Raw genomic sequence first — 22,871 nt, 5'->3', positions numbered from 1 at the left:
ACCAACAACTTCAGATATGCAGATGATGCTATTCTAATGGTGGAGAGTGGAGAGGAACTAGAGAGTCTCTTGATGAAGGTGAAAGAGGAGAGTGAAAAGCTGGCTTAAAACTCATCTTCAAAAAACAAAGATCATGGCATCTGGCCCCATCACTTCATAACAAATAGATGGGGAAAAAGTGGAAACAGTGACAGATTTTATTTTCCTGGGCTCCATAATCACTCTGGATGGTGACTGCAGTCATGAAATTAAAAGACATTTGCTCCTTGGAAGGAAAGCTATGACAAACCTAGATAGCATATTGAAAAGCAGAGACATCAGTTTGCTGACAAAGGTCCATCTAGTCAAAGCTGTGGTTTTTCCAGTAGTCATGTACAGATATGAGAGTTGGACCATAAAGAAGGCTGAGCACCAGAGGATTGATGCTTTAAAACTGCGGTGCTGGAGAAGAATCTTAAGAGTCCCCGGGACAGCAAAGAGCTCAAACCAGTCACTCCTAAAATAAATCAACCCTCAATATTCACTGGAAAGACTGATGCTGAAACTCCAATACTTTGGCCACCTGATGTGAAAAGCCAACTCATTGGAAAGACTCTGATGCTGACATCAAAGATTGAAGGCAAAAGGAGAATGGGGCAGCAGAGGATGAGATGGTTAGATTAGCATCACTGAATCAACTGACATGAATTTGAGCAAACTCTGGGAGATAGTAGAGGACAGAGGAGACTGGTCTGCTGTAGTCCATGGGGTCACAAAGAGTTAGACATGGCTTAGTGACTGAACAACAACAATTTTTAAATAATCATTTACCTAAGAGGTTGTGTCTTGATAAAAGATACCAGTGTCCATTTAATAAATGAGGCTGAATTTTAAAAATTGATTTGAATTTCATGCCTTGTATTTTCTCCTTAGAAGACACGCTAATTCATTCACATCTACTGACTCTTAGAAAGGCATAACTATTTACTTAATCATACAAAAAATAAGTCTTCAGAATTGAAATGGACAAAGAGATAATTTATGATTATGGTATTCTGCCATTAGCCCAGCTGGATTATTTTATGTATGTGTTATATATTAACTTATTCTTAACTATTATCTTAATAGCACCAGAGGCTTAAAAGGGTTTTGAGAGATTATCTCATTGGCCTCCCTCTCTACCTCGAGAAGAGGTCCACTGATAATAGTTTCATAACCTCCCTTGGGGACGTATCTTATTGTACAATCAATCTCATTGCAGGTATTTTATCCCCATATCAAACATGGATTTTTCATGCTACAGTTAATTCTATTAGCTTCACCACTTTCACTGAGCTTGAAATAGAATATCTATCTTATTTTCTCTGTGCATTTGTACCTACTGAATCTTGAGAGAGGAGGTGTGGCATCCTTTGCTCTCAGTGGGAACAAGCTACAGTATTACCTCTGGAATGGCATGAAGCAGCATGTGTCTTAATATTTTTTGCCAAGCTCTGTGTTCATGTACTCAGCATATGAATGAGGTGATGTATATGTGATTATTTTTTAAAAGAGCTACTATAAAACCATTTATAGAGAATGACTTATTTTATTTTAAAACCTAATTATCATCTGGTGGTTTCCTATGAGCTGTAGAATGAAACAAAGGAGAAGAAAAGTTGTTCCAAAAATGATGACTGCTTCTGACTGTTTCGTTGTTTCTTTTGGTCTATTGCTTTGGGTCAAGGATTTGGGGAGAATGAAGACACTGAATCAAATTTTGGGAAAAGATGAGTTCAATTTGTTCCTTCTGAGGGCTTTTTGTCCCGAAGGAGTTCGCTGCATGTAACTTCACAGAGTGTTCTTCTTCTCATCTATTCCACTAACCCTCCATCCAACCCTGGTGTCTCCAGAGGTTAATAAACGAGTCTCAAAATTCACACTCAGAGAGTCTCAGAGCACCTAAAGAGGTCTGAACACCAGGGGTGCAGACTGGCCATCGGTTTGGGTCTAGACCAGGTCAACGGCCAAGGAAAGCCGTCGTCTCCTCACAGCTGTGGCCTCTGTGAATTGAGTCGCTGGCATCCGTCTAGTTTCTGGTCGTCTGTCTTCCTGCATCACCGCAACAGGCATTAATGGGCTCTCTTGTGGCAGCCTCCGTGGGCAATTCATTGAGTCTTCTCCTTTCTACATTCCTTTCTCCTCTCCACCAGCATCATCTTCCTTCTCTCCATTTCTGCTTTCCCCTCCTCCTGTGTTTTCCCTTTTCCTTTCCTTCTTGGTTTTGCCAGTAGGTGGCCTGGAAGAAAAAAAAGAGCAGCAGCTGTTCCTGAGGGGAGAATGTCTTAACACCTCAGACAGTGCCCTCTGCCAGGGTTTGCCAAGGGACCTAAGACACGGCTGGGCTGCTGGGATAGACCGCTCACCCTCCCACAGTGTCTGCCCCTTCTTGGCCCCAGCATTCAGTTGCTTGGTTCAAGTGCGTCAGAATTGACTCTGGGGTGTCTGTTTATCCACTGAGCTTCCCCTTTCATCACAAGGCAGGGAACACAACTGTTTGTAGAATGGATGGGCCCACAGGGAATTCTGACTGATTCAGTCACTGTGGTATAAACCCTTCATTATAACTCCCTCTCAGCACAACCAGGAGTCACCAGGGATGGAAAGTTGTGGTGGCTGGGTTTCCCAGGTGGCTTAGCAGTTAAAAAAAAAATCCACCTGCCAATGCAGGAGACACAGGTTTGATCCCTGGGTCAGGAAGATCCCCTGGAGGAGGAAAAGGCACCTTACTCCAGTATTCTTGCCTGGGAAATCTAGATCTTATAGACAGAGGACCCTGGCAGGCTGCAATCCATGGCGTCTCAAAGAGTCGTACATGACTTAGCAACTAAATAACAACAATGTTTGTGATTTCCTTCTCTGAAATGCACTCTTGGCAGGTGGGTGTATGTATGGCGATCATATTCCCAGACCAAAATCAGTGCAACCTGTCCTGACCAGACATTGTTGGATTTATAATATATTGATGAGACAAGTTTTTTTTTTTATGAAAGTAAAATTTAATCTCCATTTAAAATTTACTTCAGCAAATCACTTGAGTTAGAAGGAATAAAATTTTATGAAGCTGAGACTGCTTGAAAATCCACAGCATGAATTCCATAGATTCTTGAATGCCCTTTGGCGTCTTCAGACAACAAAGAGTAGTGGTAGCTTCCATCCTTGAAATCTCTGGGTTTACTTTTAGGTTATCCAACTTCATTCTCTTAATTTCAACTTAAGAGTCAAAAAGTAGACCAAAGGAAGCCTTATAACTCAGATGCTTGCTTTTCCAACCAGAGGGAGCCAATGAATGGTAGTACATGCTGCTCTCAAGCTATCAAAAGGGGAAAAAAAAAAAAACAATTTTATAGTGATTCTCTTATTAAAAAGCCTAAATCACTTTTCTCTAGCTACCTCTCTTTTGGAATTTAAAACCTGTATACAACATTGTATGGGGAAATTCAACCAGCATACCACATATTGCCTTGTATTGTATGCTCAGTCGCTCAGTCGTGTGGCTCTCTGTGACCCCGTGGACTGTAGCCTGGCAGGCTCCTCTGTTTATGGAATTTTCCAGGCAAGAATACTGGAGTGGGTTGCCATTTCCTTCTCCAGGGGATTTTCCTGACCCAAGATCAAATCCACACCTCCTGCCTTGGCAGGTGGATTCCTTACCACTGAACCGCTAAGGCTAAGAATACTTATGTGATCAAGAAGATATCCAAGCTTTTCGAATGGAACCAAGAGCTTGAGTTGGGCAATATTAAGCAGATATGGAATCCCAGATATCCTTTGTAATTCAGAAGGTAAAATTACCTAGTACAACCACTTTGGGCAAGGGTTTTCATTTTCAGAGTAATGACCAGGATCAATAAAATAGTCACACAGGAAAAGAATTGAGGTTTAGAGTTGGGGGAAATACCCGATACCAGCTGGGGCTCTACAACCTTGATGATCTACTTTCTCTCATTTACACATTGGGACAAATCATCCTCTGTCACTTTATGGGTTGTTTTTGTCGCTTAAAGGATATAAAATTACTTGAAGATCAAAGTGCTAAATATTAATAACTAGAATAAGCCATTAGGAATCATGATAAAAAGAGAAATAGCTTTGGAGAAATATAATTTCTAGATTAGACAGACCATCTAAAAAGAACAGTGCTTGGTTTTGTGATTTATTCATTCATTCATTTAGAGAAAGTGATAGAAAAAATCTGAGAAATGTCATGATCAGATTGACTCTCTGCCAATTTGTTCTTCTAATTTTTTAAGGAAAAAACCCTCTCAAACACTTCTGATTTTATAGGAAAGAGCATAAATAAAGAATGTAAAAAAGAAAAAAAAAATCTGATTTTCACCATTTGTAGTCTGCATGTGCCTTGAACTTTGCATTTTAAAAGAAGGCATTTTTTTTTTCTGATTTTCTACCAAACCTCCTCCTTGTCTTGCCATTTCCAAACATACAACTCGCATTGAAAGCAAATGACAAGTGCAGGAGAATTGGCTCGTAGCTACCAAGATATCTCTACATTAAAGTAGCACTGGTTTAATTCACATAGAGCAAAAGGAACGTCTGAGAAGGGGTGAACTTTTCAGGCTTGGGCACTGTGTGGCAGTGTGTGTTCCCGAGTCCACACCTTCAGTCACTGTTAGCTGGCACTTCGGGCACCATAGTTTTCCCATCTACACCAGTTAAAACACCATGTTGTCACCTCCCTTTCTTTGTCCCTTCTTTTCTTCCATAGTGCGTCGAGAAAACTGAGGGAATGGAGTGAATGTATATTATGCATACAAATAATATCCTTTGCTAACACTGTATGCTAGTCATAGGAAAAATATTTTTCTATGTGACTTCTGTTCATTTTTCTAAGCTTTGATGTCTTCTCTAAAAATTTAGTCCATGTGACGCAAATCCAAAACTTGCCATGGGCTAAAGTGATGATAAAAATGAAGGAATCAGGTTTTTAGGACAATAGGGAGTGGTGAGGGTTGTGCCAATGGGGAGGACCACCCCCAAGTCCACAAGGTTGTACAAAGTTTTGGAGCACCCCAGTGAGCGTCAGCATATTGTATGTGGATGGTGCCCCCTAGTGTGGAGCAATGTATGCCCAGCCCATCTGTCCATTCAAGACTCCTTCCTTGAACTTACTGTGTGCCAGGCATGGTTCCAACTGCTAGGAGATACCAATGACCAAAACAGACAGAAAACTCTGGTCTCTCAGAACCTACAGGCACTCTCATTCAATTATTTTCTTAAAGCCAAAAAGCACTATGCCAACCAGATAAAGTGCATATGCATGCTGAATTTGGCCCACGGGTCCACTAATTAATGACCCCTGCCCTAGGCTTTTAAATGAGTTCCGTAATCTTGCAGATTTTACCAACAGGGACAAAACAGAGAAATGGACCTCGTATTTGCACCCACTGCTTAACTCATGCGTAAGGAGAGCTCCTTGAACATGGAGAAGTCAGAAAATTAATTTTCAACTACCATTCTATATCCCCACCCCAATGTCTGTACTTGCCATTCCTTTTTCCAAGAAAATATAATTCCTAGAGGTGATCTGTTAGGTAAGTGAGGAAAGAAAATTAGAATGAGATGGAGGTCATGGCATTCTGCCAAAGCATTGTCTGACTAAGTACCTGTCTGTTCAGAAAGCAATGGGCAAAGCAAGCACTGATTGTGGTCAGTGTGACTTGAGACAATTCAAAGTCTGCTCTTAACAACCTACAAATTTTATTAAAATTTTTTCAAGCAAAAAGGAAGATTCCCCAAAGTATCATGTTTCTTAGGGGCTATGCTAACAGAAACAGGGCAATTTCAGAATTTAAAGAGCTCTCTTATAAAGAATGTATTTCTTACTCTGATGGCATCTTAATGCCATTAGATAAAAGTTTTATTTAATCTGCATCTAGGCAAAATGGAATGGAAAGGAAGTCTGGTCACCTAGCTACTTTCATGGGTGGAAGATTTTCTTGTTTATTTCTTTCTTTTTTTTTTTTTGCATTGGAAACTTCAGTAAAACTGAAAAGAAAATTTGCACTAATTTTCTACAAGAAGCTTTAAAGAAGTGCTGTGATGGTATTCAAAGAGTTTAAAAGTTTTCCACCTCACAGTTTGGATTTTCTTAAATAAGATCATGACTCAAAAATATTTAAAGAACCTAGGTCACAAATCTGACGGGAGATAGTTGTAGGATGTAGACATAAAGACGGAAGGTAAGCATTCACATCTTCCAAGAAAGAGAACAGAGATCATGTCTGATCACTCTTCCTCTTTTCTACCTGCCTTCCAGGAACCTTTCTTTCCCAAACTCCTTATAAATAAACAAGAACAATAATAATAATCAGAGGAGAGTTTCCCCACCAACCCACATGCTATATTAAATAACTTTTCCCAAAGTTTGGGAGCATTTCCTGAAAACCCTCAAAGGTATTAATTTTTTCCTCTCTCTTTAAATCACAAAGCAAAATTCCACTGTCCCTCTGCCACCCCCCCTCTTCTAAAAAAAAAAAAAAAAAAACTTGTCGAGTTTTGCTTTTCTATTCACTGCAGTCCTGGCCAAAGTAAAGCCCTCTTTCTCAATGACGTCAAGATCTTTACCAAGATTAGGCTTTCATTTCTCTATTGCAGCAATTAGCCAGGGAATGTATAAAAGGCTTCAGGGAGACTCACTGGGCTGCAGAGAGAGGCACTTTGCACCACAGACAGAGCAGGAAGGAGAAGCCAGAGGCAGTCAGGGAAAGAGGAGTCAGACGCTCCTGGGGAAAGGAGAGAGTGAGACAGGCTGGAGAAGAACAGAAAGTGTGTGTAAACGGAGTAAAGAGGGGAAAAAACTACCCTACAAGCACATTTTCAAAACTCTGGCAATTCTAGAAAGAAACGGGCTACATTTCTGAACACAGAGACAATGAAAAGCTACAGAAAATTTTGCAATCTCTGCCACAGTCTCATAGGTGCTTAGAAATGAAAGTAGAACTGCCTGTCTTTAACCGACTCTGAGAGGGGTAACTGGATTAGGGACGGGTACGCCAGTTTTTTTGTTTTTGTTTTTGTTTTAACATCTTAAATCCTGAAAAAAAAAAAAAAAAGCAGCAGCTCCGAATTGAATGAATTGATGGGCACACTCCAACTGCTGGGCTGGAGAGACTGGAACTTGGTCTTGCCATTTCTGCTTTGAAAAAGGAGACAACTTGGGCTTCTTTTTTAATTTAGTTTTTCTCCTTCTCTCCCCCTATCCCCCACCCCCGACCTCCCCCTTCACCTCCCCCCACCTCTCTCCATCACTACCCCCACCCCCTTTTAAATAAGAGGGTGAAGGGGAACCAGAGCGCACAAGGGAACTGACCCGGGAGGCAGAGAAGATGGGCATCCTCAGCGTAGACTTGCTGATCACACTGCAGATTCTGCCAGTTTTTTTCTCCAACTGCCTCTTCCTGGCGCTCTATGACTCGGTCATTCTCCTCAAGCACGTGGTGCTGCTGCTGAGCCGCTCCAAGTCCACTCGCGGGCAGTGGAGGCGCATGCTGACCTCAGAAGGAATGCGCTGCATCTGGAAAAGCTTCCTCCTCGACGCCTACAAACAGGTGAGCTGCGCTCCAGGGGCTTCTCCGCAGGGCTGTCGGGGGCGGGAGGCGGAGATGCTGGAGGGGACCGGATGCCTGCAGGAGCTGAGGGGTGAGCGCTCTGGAGCCCTGTCTGGAGGCCGTAAGGTGATGCTCGGGTGTTTACTCTCTACACCTGTCCCACGATGACGCACCTGAGATTTGGGGATGACAGGTATTACTGAGTCCCAGTGACTCTATGTGACTTCAGAAGGAGCCTTTCTAAGAAGAGTCAGGAGTGGCTTGCTGTGACTTGGGAGCAGAGGGTATTCGTGTCTGTAGAATAATGTTGGGAAACGTCAGAAAGGTGTCCGGGGAGGGCAGACCCTGCCTTTATTCTGCTCTCATCATGAACTGGCGGTTTTGATGTTTTGCTTGATGAGAGGCTGCATGAGACTTTAGGAAAGACTGTTTAATGGGTGGGCACTAAAAAGCAGGGGGGAAGAAAGTCAACACCACACAGGACTCTCAGAGAGCTAAAAAGATTTAAGGAAATAACAGAGTGGGTGTGATTCAGCTGGTCGTGGCTTCATTCCTGGTAGAAATAAGAGTTAATGGGAGCAAGTCTGTGTGCCCCGTCAACTCCTGCCTTGATCTGGATTTCAGCCTTTTGAAGCAGTTATCCGGCACCGAGTCTGGAGTTACTCGGTATCTGTTTGAAAAGGAAAGGTCTGAGAACAAGCTGTCAACGATCCAGACTTTGTTTGAGAAACCACATTTGCTTTGTTTCTCAAAACTTATGCAGGTTGCCTTTAGACCGAGCAGATAAGTCTAGGGTTCACGACAGTCTCAAAGCTGTTATAACTCGTGCCTAGAACCCTGAAGCAGTGGCTTCACTTACCTGCTGAAGCCATGTCCCCGGGGCTGCCCTCTCAAACCCAGAAAGGTTTTGTTTCGAAGTGAAGAATGCTGCTTCGAGGTGGTGGGGCATCCTTGGGTCAGATCTTAAGGGGCAGAGAGGAAAGGGCACCGGGTCCTTTGTCAGTTTGCTCCCTCCCCTACGCCCGTGTGACTCCTGAAGGTCCCTGAGCTTAGGAAGAATTGACTCATCCCATAAAAGCTACTGTCAAAGCAGACATCCTTGATTTCCCTCAACAGTATTGAGGCACCTTGCCCGAGATGCTGGGGAAGGGGGTTTAAGAGAAAGGTGGGAGCTAGTGAGTGATGTATTATAGGCAGGCAGAGCCTCAGAAACAGCTGGAAAACTAGAATAAGAGGAAGAAGAGAACGAGTCCTCTATAAATAAACACTAGAAAAATAAATCTAGAGAATGAACTTATGGTAACCAGGGGGGAATGGTTGGGGGGAAAGATAGATTGAGAGTTTGGGATTCACATGTTCACACTGCTCTATATAAAACATCATCAAAAAGGACCTATAATATAGAACAGGGAACTCTGCTCAATACTCTGTAATAACCTCAGTGGGAGAATAATTGGAAAAAGAATAGGTATGTCTATATGTATAACTGAATCACTTTGCTGTATACCTGAAACTAGCAGAACATTGTTAACTATACTCCAATATAAAATAAACATTAAAAAATATCTATGCACCAGCAAAGGATAAGAAATCATTTCTAGTAACAAGGAATCCAGAGTGGGATCCTTCCACTGAAAATTAAACAAATGTTTAAGAAGAAAATATTCCTGGTGAACTAGGGAAGTTTTAGTATGATACTTGTCTTTGTTATTGGCACTAACCTGCAGAAGGTTTGTATTCGTTGTCCTGAAGATCGGAAAATAGTTAAGAGCTCTTGTTAGTAAGTGAAATTTTCTTTATAATAATATTAAGTGCTACTCAAAGTTCTAACACCAAAAACTCATTTTATATTATGTACATGGGCTGAATGGGTGATGTGGGAAGGAGATATTGAGACGATCGCTTCATTTGCATGCATGTATATACTGAATGTTTATGTTTCATTTTGAGGGGTAGAGAATTTAGAGGAGAGTGGGGCTTACACAAGTATGTTAGGTGTATTATGACTTAGGAAGTTCTTTCACCTGTATCTGTTTTTCCTAGGTGTTAGGAGATATCATAGCAATGTCAGTTATTTGATCTCTATTCAACTCTTCCTGTTTTGAAAGTCATTGACTTTTGCCATACAGGAAAAACCACTGCTTTGGAGAATTTTACCTGTATTCATAGATACCCTCCACAAAATATGGAGGGGGTAATGGTACCCACCCATGTTAAGTGAAGCTGTTTCTCCTATCAAGCAGCTTACTGAAGTAAAAAGAGAAAAGGAAACACATGCCTCTTTAATAACCTTGATCACTTATTTATTTTTTCACCAATGTATAGGGTTTCATTGTGTTGCAATGTTTTGTTGTCCCTCCTCCAAGGGACTGAGAAGCTTGAGTGATCTGTTTTCTTCTTTGCACATGGTTTGTGTGTTCTTCTTCTGTACTCTTTCTGTCTACTGATTAGTGACCAAATTCATGACTGATGTCATGCTGTTCGTTTTTCATGACTTATGTAAATGCTGCCATGAGAAGAAGCAACCCAAGAACTCATATATCCAGAGATAAGACTGGACTGGGTGTGTGATGACTGGAAACATGGTAAACGCAGCTTGTGCTGAATTTAGGTCTTCTTCCATCTCCAAGTGTAGAAAGGGTGGTGGTGGCAATTCGGGGTCACTCAGAACCTCGAAAACGGGTTGAATCACTTCCCTGAATGCTGCTGTCATCTGTGCCACTGCCGTTGGGTGTAGCCATGTCTAGAGACTCACTGGAGGAGTCTCTGTTTGGTGTCGCCCTGTTTCACAATCCTGACTTGAGGCCGCCACCCCCAGAAGCAGCGTGTTCCGGGATGTCGAGTGTGCACATACCATCCAAGGAGGCAGGCCGTTTCTAACTCTCCTGGTTGTCGAATGGCAGATACTTGAGAACCTATTTAGAGAAAGTGTGGTAAAAATGTTATCCCTGTGTTTGGCTTCTGCAGGACGCAACAAAGAAATGAAAAAAAACCAAAAAACTTGGGACAAAATAAAACAGAAAACCCTTCTTCGTTAAAATGTTGCATGGGACTTAAAATGAACTTTCTAGGGAAGCCTGTAAAGATAATTTGGGTTTGATTAGAGGGAGTCCCAAGCATGATTTTGATGAAAAAAGGAAGTCTAATGGATTTTGTTGAGAGATTGAGGTGTATAATAGATGTTTGTTATTTAAGTTTTCCCTAGTCAGTGTCACTGCGTCTAACACTGCATCTTTGTACTGGTACTCAAAGACTCAAAAATACAACCAGTAAGCAGACTGCTCTGTCTGGGAGGCTGGCTCCTACCTAAATGAAGTGTAAAATAAACACACAGTATAGATGCTGACAAGCACTTTAGCTCCTACATGGGCAATACTGCTGTGGCACAGAAAACATATTCATTTGAACATATAATTTTGGTTTTGAAAGGGTCTCTTTAACATTCTCCTCCTCCTCTTCACTCCCCTCAGCCTTTTGACACTCGTTTCTATAATGGAAAATGGCTCTTCTAAGAAAGAAACACTCCCCAAAGAACACAAGGCAGGCTCCCGCCAGAGTTTGTTCATCACTTGGATAAAACACTGGGAAATGATAGAGCTTCGAGCTGTGTTTTCAAGTTACAAATCAAACAGAGAATGGCCAAACAGGGAATTGAACTCAGAGGAAAGAGTAGGTAGCTGATCCTCTGATTTGTTTGGCCGATGTGAATATAAATGGTTAAAATGCTGCTTAATAATTGTTTGGCCACGTCTGTAAGGACATTGATGTAGCCTGGTCATTGTGTCAAAGAATTTGAAATTTCCAGGGCTTTGGAGAGCAAGAAGGAGGTGTAAAAAGAATTCTGCCACATACCTACCCCCATTTTTATCATTTGCTTTGCTTTCTATCATGAGATTAGGTGATATTTTGTCCAGAGGCCTTTCTCAGGCTGTGGAAAAGGAAGAAAAACAAGGTTAGTAGTATATGCTCTATTTCCAGCTTCTCCTTGATGAATGGTTCTTTCTTTTTTTTTTCCCTTGCCCTGCATTTCACAGTCCACATGCTAAAGCAGCATTATCCTTTTCCTCATGCACTGAAAACTGTCCGCAAAAGGGATCCTATCATCAAGGGAATCAAATATACACCATATTGTTCATATTTATAAATATGGCTATGACAACATTTGAGCTTGGCCCAGAGATGTCTTCTGTTATAAAAATGCAAACCCTTTATTTCCCTCCCTTGTTGGTGTTGTGTTGATGTTGATTTTAAAAAACAGAAGAAAGGACAGATGTAATAGAGCAGATGAGAGAGGTAAAAGTCAGTGATGACGATATTACATTTTACGTATGTCCTTTCTGATCCTTGCAAAATAAAGGGACCCTTTGGGAACATCGGAACTTCAAGACCAATTAGTGGAAATGATGCTTCTTGTGTTTGGGCATTAAATACTGGGCAGGGTTCTCTTTAGAGCGGCTAATGCTGGCAGGGAAAGAGGTACCGACCTAATTACTCTTCCGCAAGAGTAAAAAATGCCTTTTGAATGCCTCTTTGGCAAATATGTCTCATTAAGGACAAAAACCAAACACAAACCCTCTAAGAAGGAGAAATGAAGATGATAGGTAACTTGTGGCCAGGAGACTTTCTGTGCCACTGTGGGAAATTCAAACAGGGCTTGGGAGTACCAGGGGATAACTGGTTTTTGTCAAGCTTCTTTCCTGCAGCCTAAATGTTACTATGGACCAACTTTATTTTCTTCATCGTTTTGGCTTTCTGTCAAGGAATGCTTTGCTCCTTGGGAAAGACTCTTCCATCGTGGAAGACAGCGATGATTCTCCCATTCTACCTCAGCAAGGTGTGAAGCAGAGTAAACTAAGAAATTCACCCTTTGAAACTTTGGTCATAATACAAACTTAATTTTCTTGATGACCAAATAGGAAGGTGAGAAATGAACAATAATATCCTTCTAAAAGATGTTTTTTTTTTTCAGTTTAAAGCAGACTTTCATTTTATAAAAAGCTTTTCCCTTTATTGTTGCTAAATTATCCCATATCAGCAGTTTTTAGCAAAAAATACATAAATTGAATGATTAGAATATGACATTTATAAAAGCAGACTACTGATCTACTCATGTCTGGACCTTCAAATCATGGGTGTGTGTTTTTCCCTCCTATTTGTAGTAATAGAATTGTGCATACCTATGCATTTTATCTTACCTAATCACCCTCATGAACAAAAGTATAATTTTTTTTATGGCATTCTAATCTGCAGTCAAGTCCTATGGCTCCTTTACAAAATAAAGAGGATTGGCTACTCTCATTTTATGCACTGAACAGCAGAGATGATCAAGAACAGAACAACAGGACTGGGTGTGGACTGTGGCGGTGCTCTACAGGGGCTTCCAGGGGCTTCACCCTTTGAAGTCATCTGCCTTGGTGAGGTCTTCCATCACTCCAATGTGCTGATGTTCACTGTAGGTCAAGGTTATTATGAATGTAAAATGCTTTGCTGATCTCCAGCTAAGATGATAACAGCTACCATCCATTCAAAACTTTATTCAACCAAAAATTCCAAGCATACATATCCATTGTTCTCCAGCTTAACAAAATGCCAACCTCTGCCCACTCCCCCCCCAAACACACACACTAAAGAACATGATACATTTGGTAGCTTATCCTAATATTTTAAAGTAGAGGTGTTGTACGTGTTTTAAGTTTTCTAAGTTGAACTAACGTGTTTGTATTTTGAGAAAATTATGTGGCTGAACTATACATTGTCACTAAAGAAGGAGAAGGTGCTTTAACATTCCAAGAAAACTAATTACAGGTAACAAGAGAGTCACCTACGACTGAAGGCAGATTAGATTACTCAGTTGAAGAATCAGGCATAATGCAAGGATCAACAGTTCGGCTTGGGCGAGAGTCAGGGGCATCAGAGGCCCATGTCACAAGGCCAACACAACTGGTCCATTCTTAGAAAGGACTCCAAAATGCAGGTGGGTGTTTTCAGCCTACCAGGAACCTACAAGTCTGCAGGCCAGAGATGATTCTTCTCCTGCGTATGGGTTCCTCAGACTGGTCTGAATGCATTCAGATCTTCGTATCACAGCATGTTGAAAAACACAGCACGACAATAGTGTTAGAAGCAGCCATCCTAGAATCATTATTGGTTTTTTTAAATGGGGAAGATATAATGAGAAGGTGATGGTAATGCTACCTTTTATCTAAATCTACAAATAAGTACAAAAATAACCCATAGATTAAAAAGCTTATAATACCTTTAGGATGTATATCTTTGCATTTTAAGTACATTTTAAAATTTCAAGAGATGAATGTAGCTCATATAAAACAGTCCAGCTCAAAGTGGTTTACTAGGTTTCTTCACCTAGTTCCACTTACAAATTAACCAAGAAAATTAATATAAAGAAAATAACTTTTTTCCTGACAGTGATTGAAAACAAATGTACTTATTTAAATCACAACACCACCTTCCTTTTCTAAGAAAGAAGATTATTGTTTTAACATTTATTTTAGAAAGCTTATAGTCCTTGTTTTAAACCTGCCCTGCTAGGATTTTTCACAAGGGAGATAAAGGATTTCTTGACTACTTCTTCTGCAGTTAAAACAAGTTATGTATTAACATGAGGTAGAAGCTTCTCCATGAAACCCCTTGAGTGTTTTATATCGGTTTAAATTGTTGAGTTTTTAACAATTCGCTTGTAAGTGACTTCAATTAACATCAATGTTACATGCGGTGGTATTTATATGAGGGGGAAAATGAATCCAGTTGGAAGTGTTTTGTAATATTAAGGACAGTGTATAAAAATCACTTATACTGCTGTAAGTTGTCCCCAATGTTATTGGCTTTGATTAAACCATTCTAGGGGAAGATCCAATTCTGTTAATTCAAACTGAAGTAATTGGCTCTTTTATATTGCCTGCTTTTTATTATCAATTTACAGATTCAAAGGCCAGCAAACTTTCTTTCAGTCTGTGTTCAGCAATTTAAACCACATGCAAAGGGAGCACCTAGAACAGTTTCGCGCTACACCTCTTCTGCCTGAGCATTCTAAATCCAGTGGGATTTGTTAATAAAATGTGTGGAAGGAAAGTAAATGGCTTGTGACTTCTGAGATAAAAAGGTGAAACAAACTAAGACACACATGAAATATGAGAAATTAAAAGTCCGATTCTACAAAAGATAAAAGTATATGTTTCCATTCATTTGTTTGTTTAATGGAAATGGCGAGGTTCTAGTCAAAAGAACCCTAAAGTATGCAGTAGCTATAGAAACCTCCAGAAAGGATGTCATACCAAAGAAAGCTCGAATCACTTCTAAGAATAATTATATTACAACATAGAATTACTCATAAAAATGGTATTCAGTTTCACATGTTTGCATGGCATCTATAATGGCAACTTACACTCCCACAATGATTTATAGTGTACAGAGCTCTTTTCCCTGTGTCATCCTTCCATAAACATATGAGGAAGATGGACATTATAAATGACCATTTTACAGATGGGATAGTTGCAGCTCTTGAGAGATTAAGTGGGAGTAGCTCTTCTTATAAATGGCAGACCCCAGGTTTTTGCATTCTGGGTAGAAATAGAGTCCATAGGCATCCTTGTCCATTGGTTCAGATTAAATGACTTTTAGGCAAGACTATAAAGGACTTTCCTGAGTACTTTAGAATTCAGAAGTGGGAATTCAGAAAGAGGTGCCATGTCCCACAACTCTGATCATTTATTTTAAAGTAGACCATTCACTTTTCACTTCTAAAATGAAACCCATTAATCATTTGTTATATATTGTGAGCTAAGCACTGACACAGAGTAAGCACAGTAAAGAACATTAGCCTCAACTTAATTATGAAGACAGTTAACTGCAGTACCTTCAGTGATGAGAAGAATTGCCTTTAGTGACTAGACAGAATGAAAAAGACTTTTATTCTCTTTAGGGCCATTCATTACCTTACCTGCCATGATGGGTCTTTACTCAAGTCAATATGTGTTTACCATATCCTCCGAAGGAAATGCTGCATTTTATTAGAGCCAATCGTTTCTGTACAGAGTGAACTGAAGTGAGTGCGTGCTTCATGTGGTCTTGCCTCTCTCTTTCGTTTTCCATCACCAGGTGAAACTGGGTGAAGATGCCCCCAATTCCAGCGTGGTGCATGTCTCCAGTCCGGAAGGAGGTGACACCAGTGGAAATGGTGCCCAGGAGAAAACAGTGGATGGAACTGAATGCCACCTTCTGGACTTTGCCAGCCCTGAGCGCCCACTGGTGGTCAACTTCGGCTCGGCCACTTGACCTCCTTTCACTAACCAGCTGCCAGCCTTCAGCAAACTGGTGGAAGAGTTCTCATCCGTGGCTGACTTCCTGTTGGTCTACATTGATGAGGCTCATCCTTCAGATGGTTGGGCAGTGCCTGGGGATTCTTCTTTGTTTTTCGAGGTGAAGAAGCACCGGAACCAGGAAGACCGATGCGCAGCAGCCCACCAGCTCCTGGAGCGTTTCTCCTTGCCGCCCCAGTGCCGAGTTGTGGCTGACCGCATGGACAATAATGCCAACGTTGCTTATGGGGTAGCCTTTGAACGTGTGTGCATCGTGCAGAGACAGAAAATTGCTTATCTGGGAGGAAAGGGCCCCTTCTTTTACAACCTGCAAGAAGTCCGGCGTTGGCTGGAGAAGAATTTCAGCAAGAGATGAAAGCTAGATTAGCTGGTTAAAAGTATGATTGTAACAGAGCTTTTTTTTTTTTTTTTTAATTTATGTAAAGACAAGGAAACTAAGAATTCAATCCACTATTTCAACTGAGTCCCATTTTCTCACTGAAAGACGGGAATTTACGTGTCAGAAGAACATAAACCTCTAACATCTGGATACTACTTTGACCACTTAAATGGCTTTTGGCTAAATAGTAGCCCTATCTCTTCTCTTCCTGGTGAAAAGCCCAGAATGAAAAGATCCCAAGATGGAAAAGAAGAAAACTTGTTTCAGCATGTGTTCATTTCTGCCCTCATAAAAGAAGTGATACAGCTGATGTCTGCCCTGGGACCTGAAGAAAAGACTACGGGAATGACTGCTATGTTAGGGAAGCCACCATCCTTGTTAGTGTAAAGGGTATTACCTGGGCTTTATTCAGTATGGATAGAGCCCAGCTGGATATTTGCCAAATCTTTACTGAGAATGAGTCTTCAAGTCCAGGCCATGTGGTTAGGACCTTATTGTTTAACATGTTAGAGAAGTTTCTGACCTTCTAGTTTCTAGCCATGTACTGCTCTGTGCCAGTCTGGATGTCCCAGAACTAGCAGGTATATTTGCAGATATCAAGAATGATACCTACTGGAGGGTTAGAATGGTCATCTGATATCTGATGGTTACTTTCTACACAGGTGGAGAAAGTACTAGAAGCAAATCAAACCGACAAGCTAGGAAAATGAGGCAGAAAGATTAGGAGGTTTCATAGAGCTTCACCTTGAAACTGTAGAGAGTGGTACTAATTTGTCAGTCACAGAAACATGGAAACATACGCAAAGCTAGAAAAAGAAGCTCCACTAAGATAGCATAGAGAATATACATATGAGATCTATGTATTTGTCATATATTCCTGGATTGAAGAGAAAGGGGGATTGAGAGGGAAAAAATGCATTTTAATATTTGTATTACTTTTTGAAACATGTTTGTGGTGTTTACGTGTTCAGCAGGTGATTATACCTCGTGATGCTGAGGAAAGGTAACACCAGTGGGCCCAGTGGGGCCAGGGTCCCCCTCTGCATCCCTACAGTTGTACTGTGGTCCCATTGCTTCTTGGTCTGGGCCTCTATGGCAGTGTTCTCTGAATGATGAGCTCAGCAATATAGAGCCAAATAGAGGACAAGAAAGTGTGAGACAATTCCCATCAGCGATTTTGGAGGCTTTGCTACTGATGAAATCCTCAGGATCATGGAGTTTGGTAGGATGGAATTCCCATTCATATTTAATTTGGACTTGGGTTTTCCTTTGTTCCTCTTAGATGAGGTAGAGTCATCTAAGACTTCTGTAGTACATTTTTATAATGCTATTTAAATATATATTCCATATTTCTCTTTAAAATGAAGATATAGTTCTACTTATAAGTAATATAAGTATTAACTAATGTCCTAACTTCCAAAAAAGATCAACCAATTTTGTATATTAAATTTTTATTGTAAATTTGAGGATGTTATCAGATCATAGTATATGGTTATATTTATATGTACAATCAAAGGTTCCTATGGCCATTCCATTAATAATTGAATCATAAAAGTAATATAAAAGATATCTAAAATCGAAAATATCTTCCTGAACTAACTGCCTGAAATCAGAAAAAAAATGGGAACTGAGTGTGCAAGAACCAAAAACCATTTTATTTTTTAAATGGAGCAACATAATAGTCATATCACTGTATCGTTTATTGTTTAGATATTAAAGCTCCATTTTAAAAACTGATTATTTTTCACTGCAACATTTAACCTTCTTACTGTTCTAAATTCTACAAAATGTACCAACAAAGAAACAAATTTTGAAAATGTGACATTAATGAATTTCTGGAAAATCACATTGAGAATAGAGTATTTCTGAGTCCTTAGTTGTTAAACCCCTTGATTTATTGGCATAGCCCCTTGATTTTTACCTTCAGAATAGTGTCGTGATTTGTGTGGTATCCTAGGGAAGAAAAAGAAAAGTTGGTGGCAGCACACTCACGCTGTTGTCTGTAAACCTCCCCTTTGTTCTACACGTACAGTAAGGGAACAGGATGTTGGCGAAGCTGGTGGGGGGATGAGACGTGGCTAAGGCAGGCAGTGCCAGTTGTCTGGGGGAAAGGGTGATGAGAAAACTACCCTGCCGTGATACATTTTTAAAGAAAGAGAAGGTTGTGTGCATGCAGTTCTTCTCCCTGAGGATAGGCTGGTGGAGACGGGAAGCAGTGGGAAGTAAACACACAAAGGTATAGACTGAGTATCAGGGACAAAGACATGTTCAGTGGAACACAGGAGAGTTACCGGAAGAAAGGCTGTTGAGGGCCAATGGAGAAAGTGAATTGACAAAGCTCAGGAATCCTACAGTATGTAAAATGGCTTGGTGTTATCAGAGTTAGGAGAAGCCTATAACTACATAACTTATTTATCTCAACATGAACTTTTGTGATTTCCTGTGGTGTATCTTATAAGGAACTTAATAAGAACTCATTATTTGAGATAGAGGAGAATCAGTGTTTAGCTGGTATGCTCACAGAAATTCTTAGATTGTCAATATCCTGAAACTGACAGGTATTGTCAATACCCTGAAATCAATACCCCACCTATCTTATCTTTTATAAAGTATGTTCCTTTGAAGGATTTTTGTTCCTGTTCTCACAAGGCAAAATTTATAAATTTATATATATATATATATGGTATAAGATATAAGTTTATATATACATATATAAACTTCTATATATATATATATGATGTCTTTTTTTAGAACCTAAATATTTCCCTCCCACCCAACCCCATAGGCTATGTTTACATGGAGCTATCAGTTTAGCCTTTTAAACTGAATTAGCTTGTCTATTATAGAAATAGTTTCCAAGCAATTTTGGGTGTTATTTATAGCATCTGGATTTACTCCAACATGTACTGTTTGAAAGACTTATGTCTTGGAACTATTCAAAACTTACTTTATTGCTTAGAGAAAATAATAGTGAAATCAATAATGACTTTCTTGAATGGGCATACATGAAATGCTTGCACAATAGGATAAGTGTGTCACAGAGATTGGGCTTCCCTGATGACTCAGATGGTAAAGAATCTGTCTCCAGTGCAAGTAGACCCAGGTTCAATCCCTGGGTCGGGAAGATCCCCTGGAGAAGGAAATGGCAACCCACTCCAGTATTCTTGCCTGGAGAACTCCATGAACAGAGGAGCCTGGTGGGCCACAGTTCATGGGATTACACAGAGTCTGACACGGCTGAGCAACAAACACTTTCACTTTCATACAGATATTAAAGTGTACCTGACCTCCTTAGAAGCAGGTTAGTGCTGTACTTGCTATGTATAGCTAAAGTTATGATCATTTAACTCATATGACTTTTCATATTCATATTTTTGATCTCTGGTCTTTTGTCTTCACCTTGTTTGTAGAATGTACCCCTGATTTTTAGTAATATCAACTTTGAAATGGTCTATTGATTTAGTTAAGTGGTGGCTCAGATGATAAAGAATCTGCCCACAATGCAGGAGACCTGGATTCGATCCCTGGGTCAGGAAGATCCCCTGGAGAAGGGAATAGCAACCCACTCCAGTATTCATGGCTGGAGAATCCCATGGACAGAGGAGCCTGGTGGGCTACAGTCCATGGGGTCACAGAAAGTCAGACACAACTGAGTGACTAACACTTTCACTTTCCTACCATTAACCAGGAAATGCCAATTCTGTGATCAAGAAGAGCAGAAAGGCCTGCTCTCTTTCATTTTGTCTGAGTGTATTTCACATTTTGGGCTCTTGAATAAAACTTATGAAATATGGGGAGATCATACATGGATGCTGCCTTGCTGCATAAAATACCATAGACGCAGGTTAAAGACAATGTCTGTGCCTTTGGGGAAATTCCCAGCTGGATATAGGATATCAGTTGCCCTCAGCATGCCCTATGGGCTGTGTCCACAGCAAGCAGAATGCATTAATGTACATGCAGGACTTCCCATTCTGTGGATGATAAGAGGATAAACATGGACATTTATTCTACCTAATTTCTGACTTACAGTTGGAAGATAAACTTAATTACAATCAGATGGCCATTGCAAAGGGGAAAAAATAGACACTAACTTCTGTCCCATTGAAGAATTAATAAAACCTTTGCCAGCATTTAAAGCTTTTCAGAACATAACTCAGTGCTATTCTCTGAGCAGTGGAGATTAACAGTGAGATTCTTAATTTCTCAGTGAGGTTTTAATTTTAAAATTTAAAAATTAATTTTTTTAAAGAAAAACAAGAGTTTTTCTTTAAAAAATGATATTGCCAAAAATCAGAACTAAAATATTTTTAGTTATATTCCAACCTCCTCTCTTCTTCCTCCTTTACCTTAAAAATAGAAGCTAAGCCCAGCCTTCCTATATAAGTCCAGACGGGGTGTAAGTACCAACCTCGGCTTGGTGATCCACCCTCTCTTGGTAGCCTCCTGTATGAAAGAAGGGGACCAGGACCTGGGCGATTCAGGAAGTTGCAAACTGGGAAGAACTAGGCCCTGGGGGCTTGGTCTATTGATCTGGGAAGACCTGGAAAGAAACTTCTCACTTTTGGAGGAGGACTGATGAGTGCCATTAGAGTGGCTTTAGCAAAATATTGGGCCACTTCCTAAATGCCTTGCCTTCTGGATAGCTCCAGAAGCAAGGTCTCAGACTTAAGATCCAGTGCCGTTCCAAGGTGAGTCAATCAGTTGGCAAATACGTAGTGATCTCTGAACAATACTGCTCATGCAAGTTGGGGCTCTATGCCAACTTGGACAGCCGCACTGGAGCTCCATGGAGTTTATTTTTTTTTTAATTTGCTGCAGAGACTTCGACGACCCAGGAGATGGTTAATGAAGTCACTATTTTGGCTCAAAACTCCCATTCCCTGCCCCTCCCCCCAAAGCAAATAGGTAAACACATAAATGAAAGAAACCCACAGAATAGAGTGGGAAAGAAAGAAAATCCTCTCAAGGCTTCTCCAGTCCATGTCACTGGTCGGTGCGGTTTTTATGGGTGTTAAGATTGGAAGATGTCATGACATAAGAATCCAGTACTTTATAACCAAAGCAATTAAAAGATATTGGGTAGGGAATGTTGGCCAGTTTTGTTTAAATTTGCATCACATCGTCACCAGACTCCATCTCTCGCCCAGATAATCGGGCACCCGGACGGGGAGATTAGAATGTGCAGAAGTTACTAGTGTGCAAATGATAACTGCTAACGAAAGAGTCCTTGACTCAGTTAGTGGTTGGATGTAGTCACACTCGTTTGCCTCTGCCCATCCTCGCCTCCCTAGCAAGGAGAATATTCGGGGCATGATGCTATGAGTACTGGGTAAATGTGGTGAGAATGTGTGTGTGTGTATCTCTGCTTCTCAACTGCAGAAACAGAAATGCTTTGGAGATTATCAGTAGAAAGAGTGTTATTATATTGGTGCTGAGTGGTATGTGTGCTTTTAAATTTGTTCTTTATTTTAATAAACTTTGAATAAAAGAATAAAGTTACTCTCTGGTTCTACTTGTTTATTTTTAACTTACTCTCTAGACCTTGCCCCTGGCAGGAATACATTCATGGTTGACAAGGGAAAGAGAATCCATCATTCTAATATTTATTCCTTGGTATTTGTGGGCAAAATCGCCAGCAACGCCAGGTTATTTTAATCTCATGCTGTGTGCCAGAGTCTTCAAGGAAATCAAGACAAGTTAAAAGAAAATCTTCAGATACTTTCCATATTCATGAACAAGTTGCACTCAGAATTCATGGAAAGGGGCCTGTTAAAGGGACTGTGGAGCAAACTGTTACTTTGTTATATTTACACCCCAGGTTTTCTAAGTGCAAAAAATAAACTTTCCAAGAAGTCGGTTTAAGCAATACATATAACACACAGCACGTATGCCTGTATGTGTGTGTGTATATATATGCATATATATGTAGTTGTGTATATATTAATATGTATGTCAGTTCAGTTCAGTCACTCAGTCGTGTCCGACTCTTTGCGACCCCATAAATCGCAGCGCACCAGGCCTCCCTGTCCATCACCAACTCCCGGAATTCACTCAAACTCACGTCCATCGAGTCAGTGATGCCATCCAGCCATCTCATCCTCTGTCGTCCCCTTCTCCTCCTGCCCCCAATCCCTCCCAGCATCAGAGTCTTTTCCAATGAGTCAACTCTTTGCATGAGGTGGCCAAAGTATTGGAGTTTCAGCTTCAGCATCATTCCTTCCAAAGAACACCTAGGGCTGATCTCCTTCAGAATGGACTGGTTGGATCTCCTTGCAGTCCAAGGGACTCTCAAGAGTCTTCTCCAACACCACAGTTCAAAAGCATCAATTCTTCAGCGCCCAGCTTTCTTCACAGTCCAACACTCACATCCATACATAACTCCTGGAAAAACCATAGCCTTGACTAGACGAAACTTTGTTGGCAAAGTAATGTCTCTGCTTTTGAATATGCTATCTAGGTTGGTCATAACTTTCCTTCCAAGGAGTAAGCGTCTTTTAATTTCATGGCTGCAGTCACCATCTGCAGTGATTTTGGAGCCCCCCCAAAATAAAGTCTGACACTGTTTCC

The 22,871-nt window shown here is 40.6% G+C and overlaps 1 protein-coding gene and 1 long non-coding RNA gene across 3 annotated transcripts; one reads left to right on the top strand and one right to left on the bottom strand.

Annotated features, from left to right (window-relative positions):
* Nucleotides 1-1,547: 1,547 nt before the first annotated feature.
* Nucleotides 1,548-8,547, bottom strand: LOC109565392 (uncharacterized). The gene is made up of 3 exons (XR_002181667.2): nucleotides 8,446-8,547; nucleotides 7,349-7,759; nucleotides 1,548-3,331 (listed from the first exon to the last, which is right to left on the bottom strand). It is a non-coding gene; the product is annotated as an uncharacterized lncRNA (long non-coding RNA).
* DIO2 (iodothyronine deiodinase 2) lies at nucleotides 7,365-21,803 on the top strand. 2 transcript variants are annotated; one of them, XM_019969342.2, is made up of 2 exons: nucleotides 7,365-7,586; nucleotides 15,702-21,803. In XM_019969342.2, the coding sequence occupies exons 1-2, from the start codon at nucleotides 7,365-7,367 to the stop codon at nucleotides 16,287-16,289; spliced, it is 810 nt and encodes a 269-aa protein (XP_019824901.1). In that variant the 3' UTR covers nucleotides 16,290-21,803. The 2 variants fall into 2 exon arrangements, with proteins under 2 accessions (XP_019824901.1, XP_019824902.1); XM_019969343.2 differs by having other exon boundaries at nucleotides 15,702-16,277.
* Nucleotides 21,804-22,871: the final 1,068 nt, after the last annotated feature.

The sequence above is a fragment of the Bos indicus genome, chromosome 10 (assembly GCF_029378745.1).
Source record: "Bos indicus isolate NIAB-ARS_2022 breed Sahiwal x Tharparkar chromosome 10, NIAB-ARS_B.indTharparkar_mat_pri_1.0, whole genome shotgun sequence".
In the NCBI taxonomy this organism is placed as follows: Eukaryota; Metazoa; Chordata; class Mammalia; order Artiodactyla; family Bovidae; genus Bos; species Bos indicus.
Note: the sequence above shows the minus strand (reverse complement) of the source record. Positions and strands in the feature narration are given on the sequence as shown.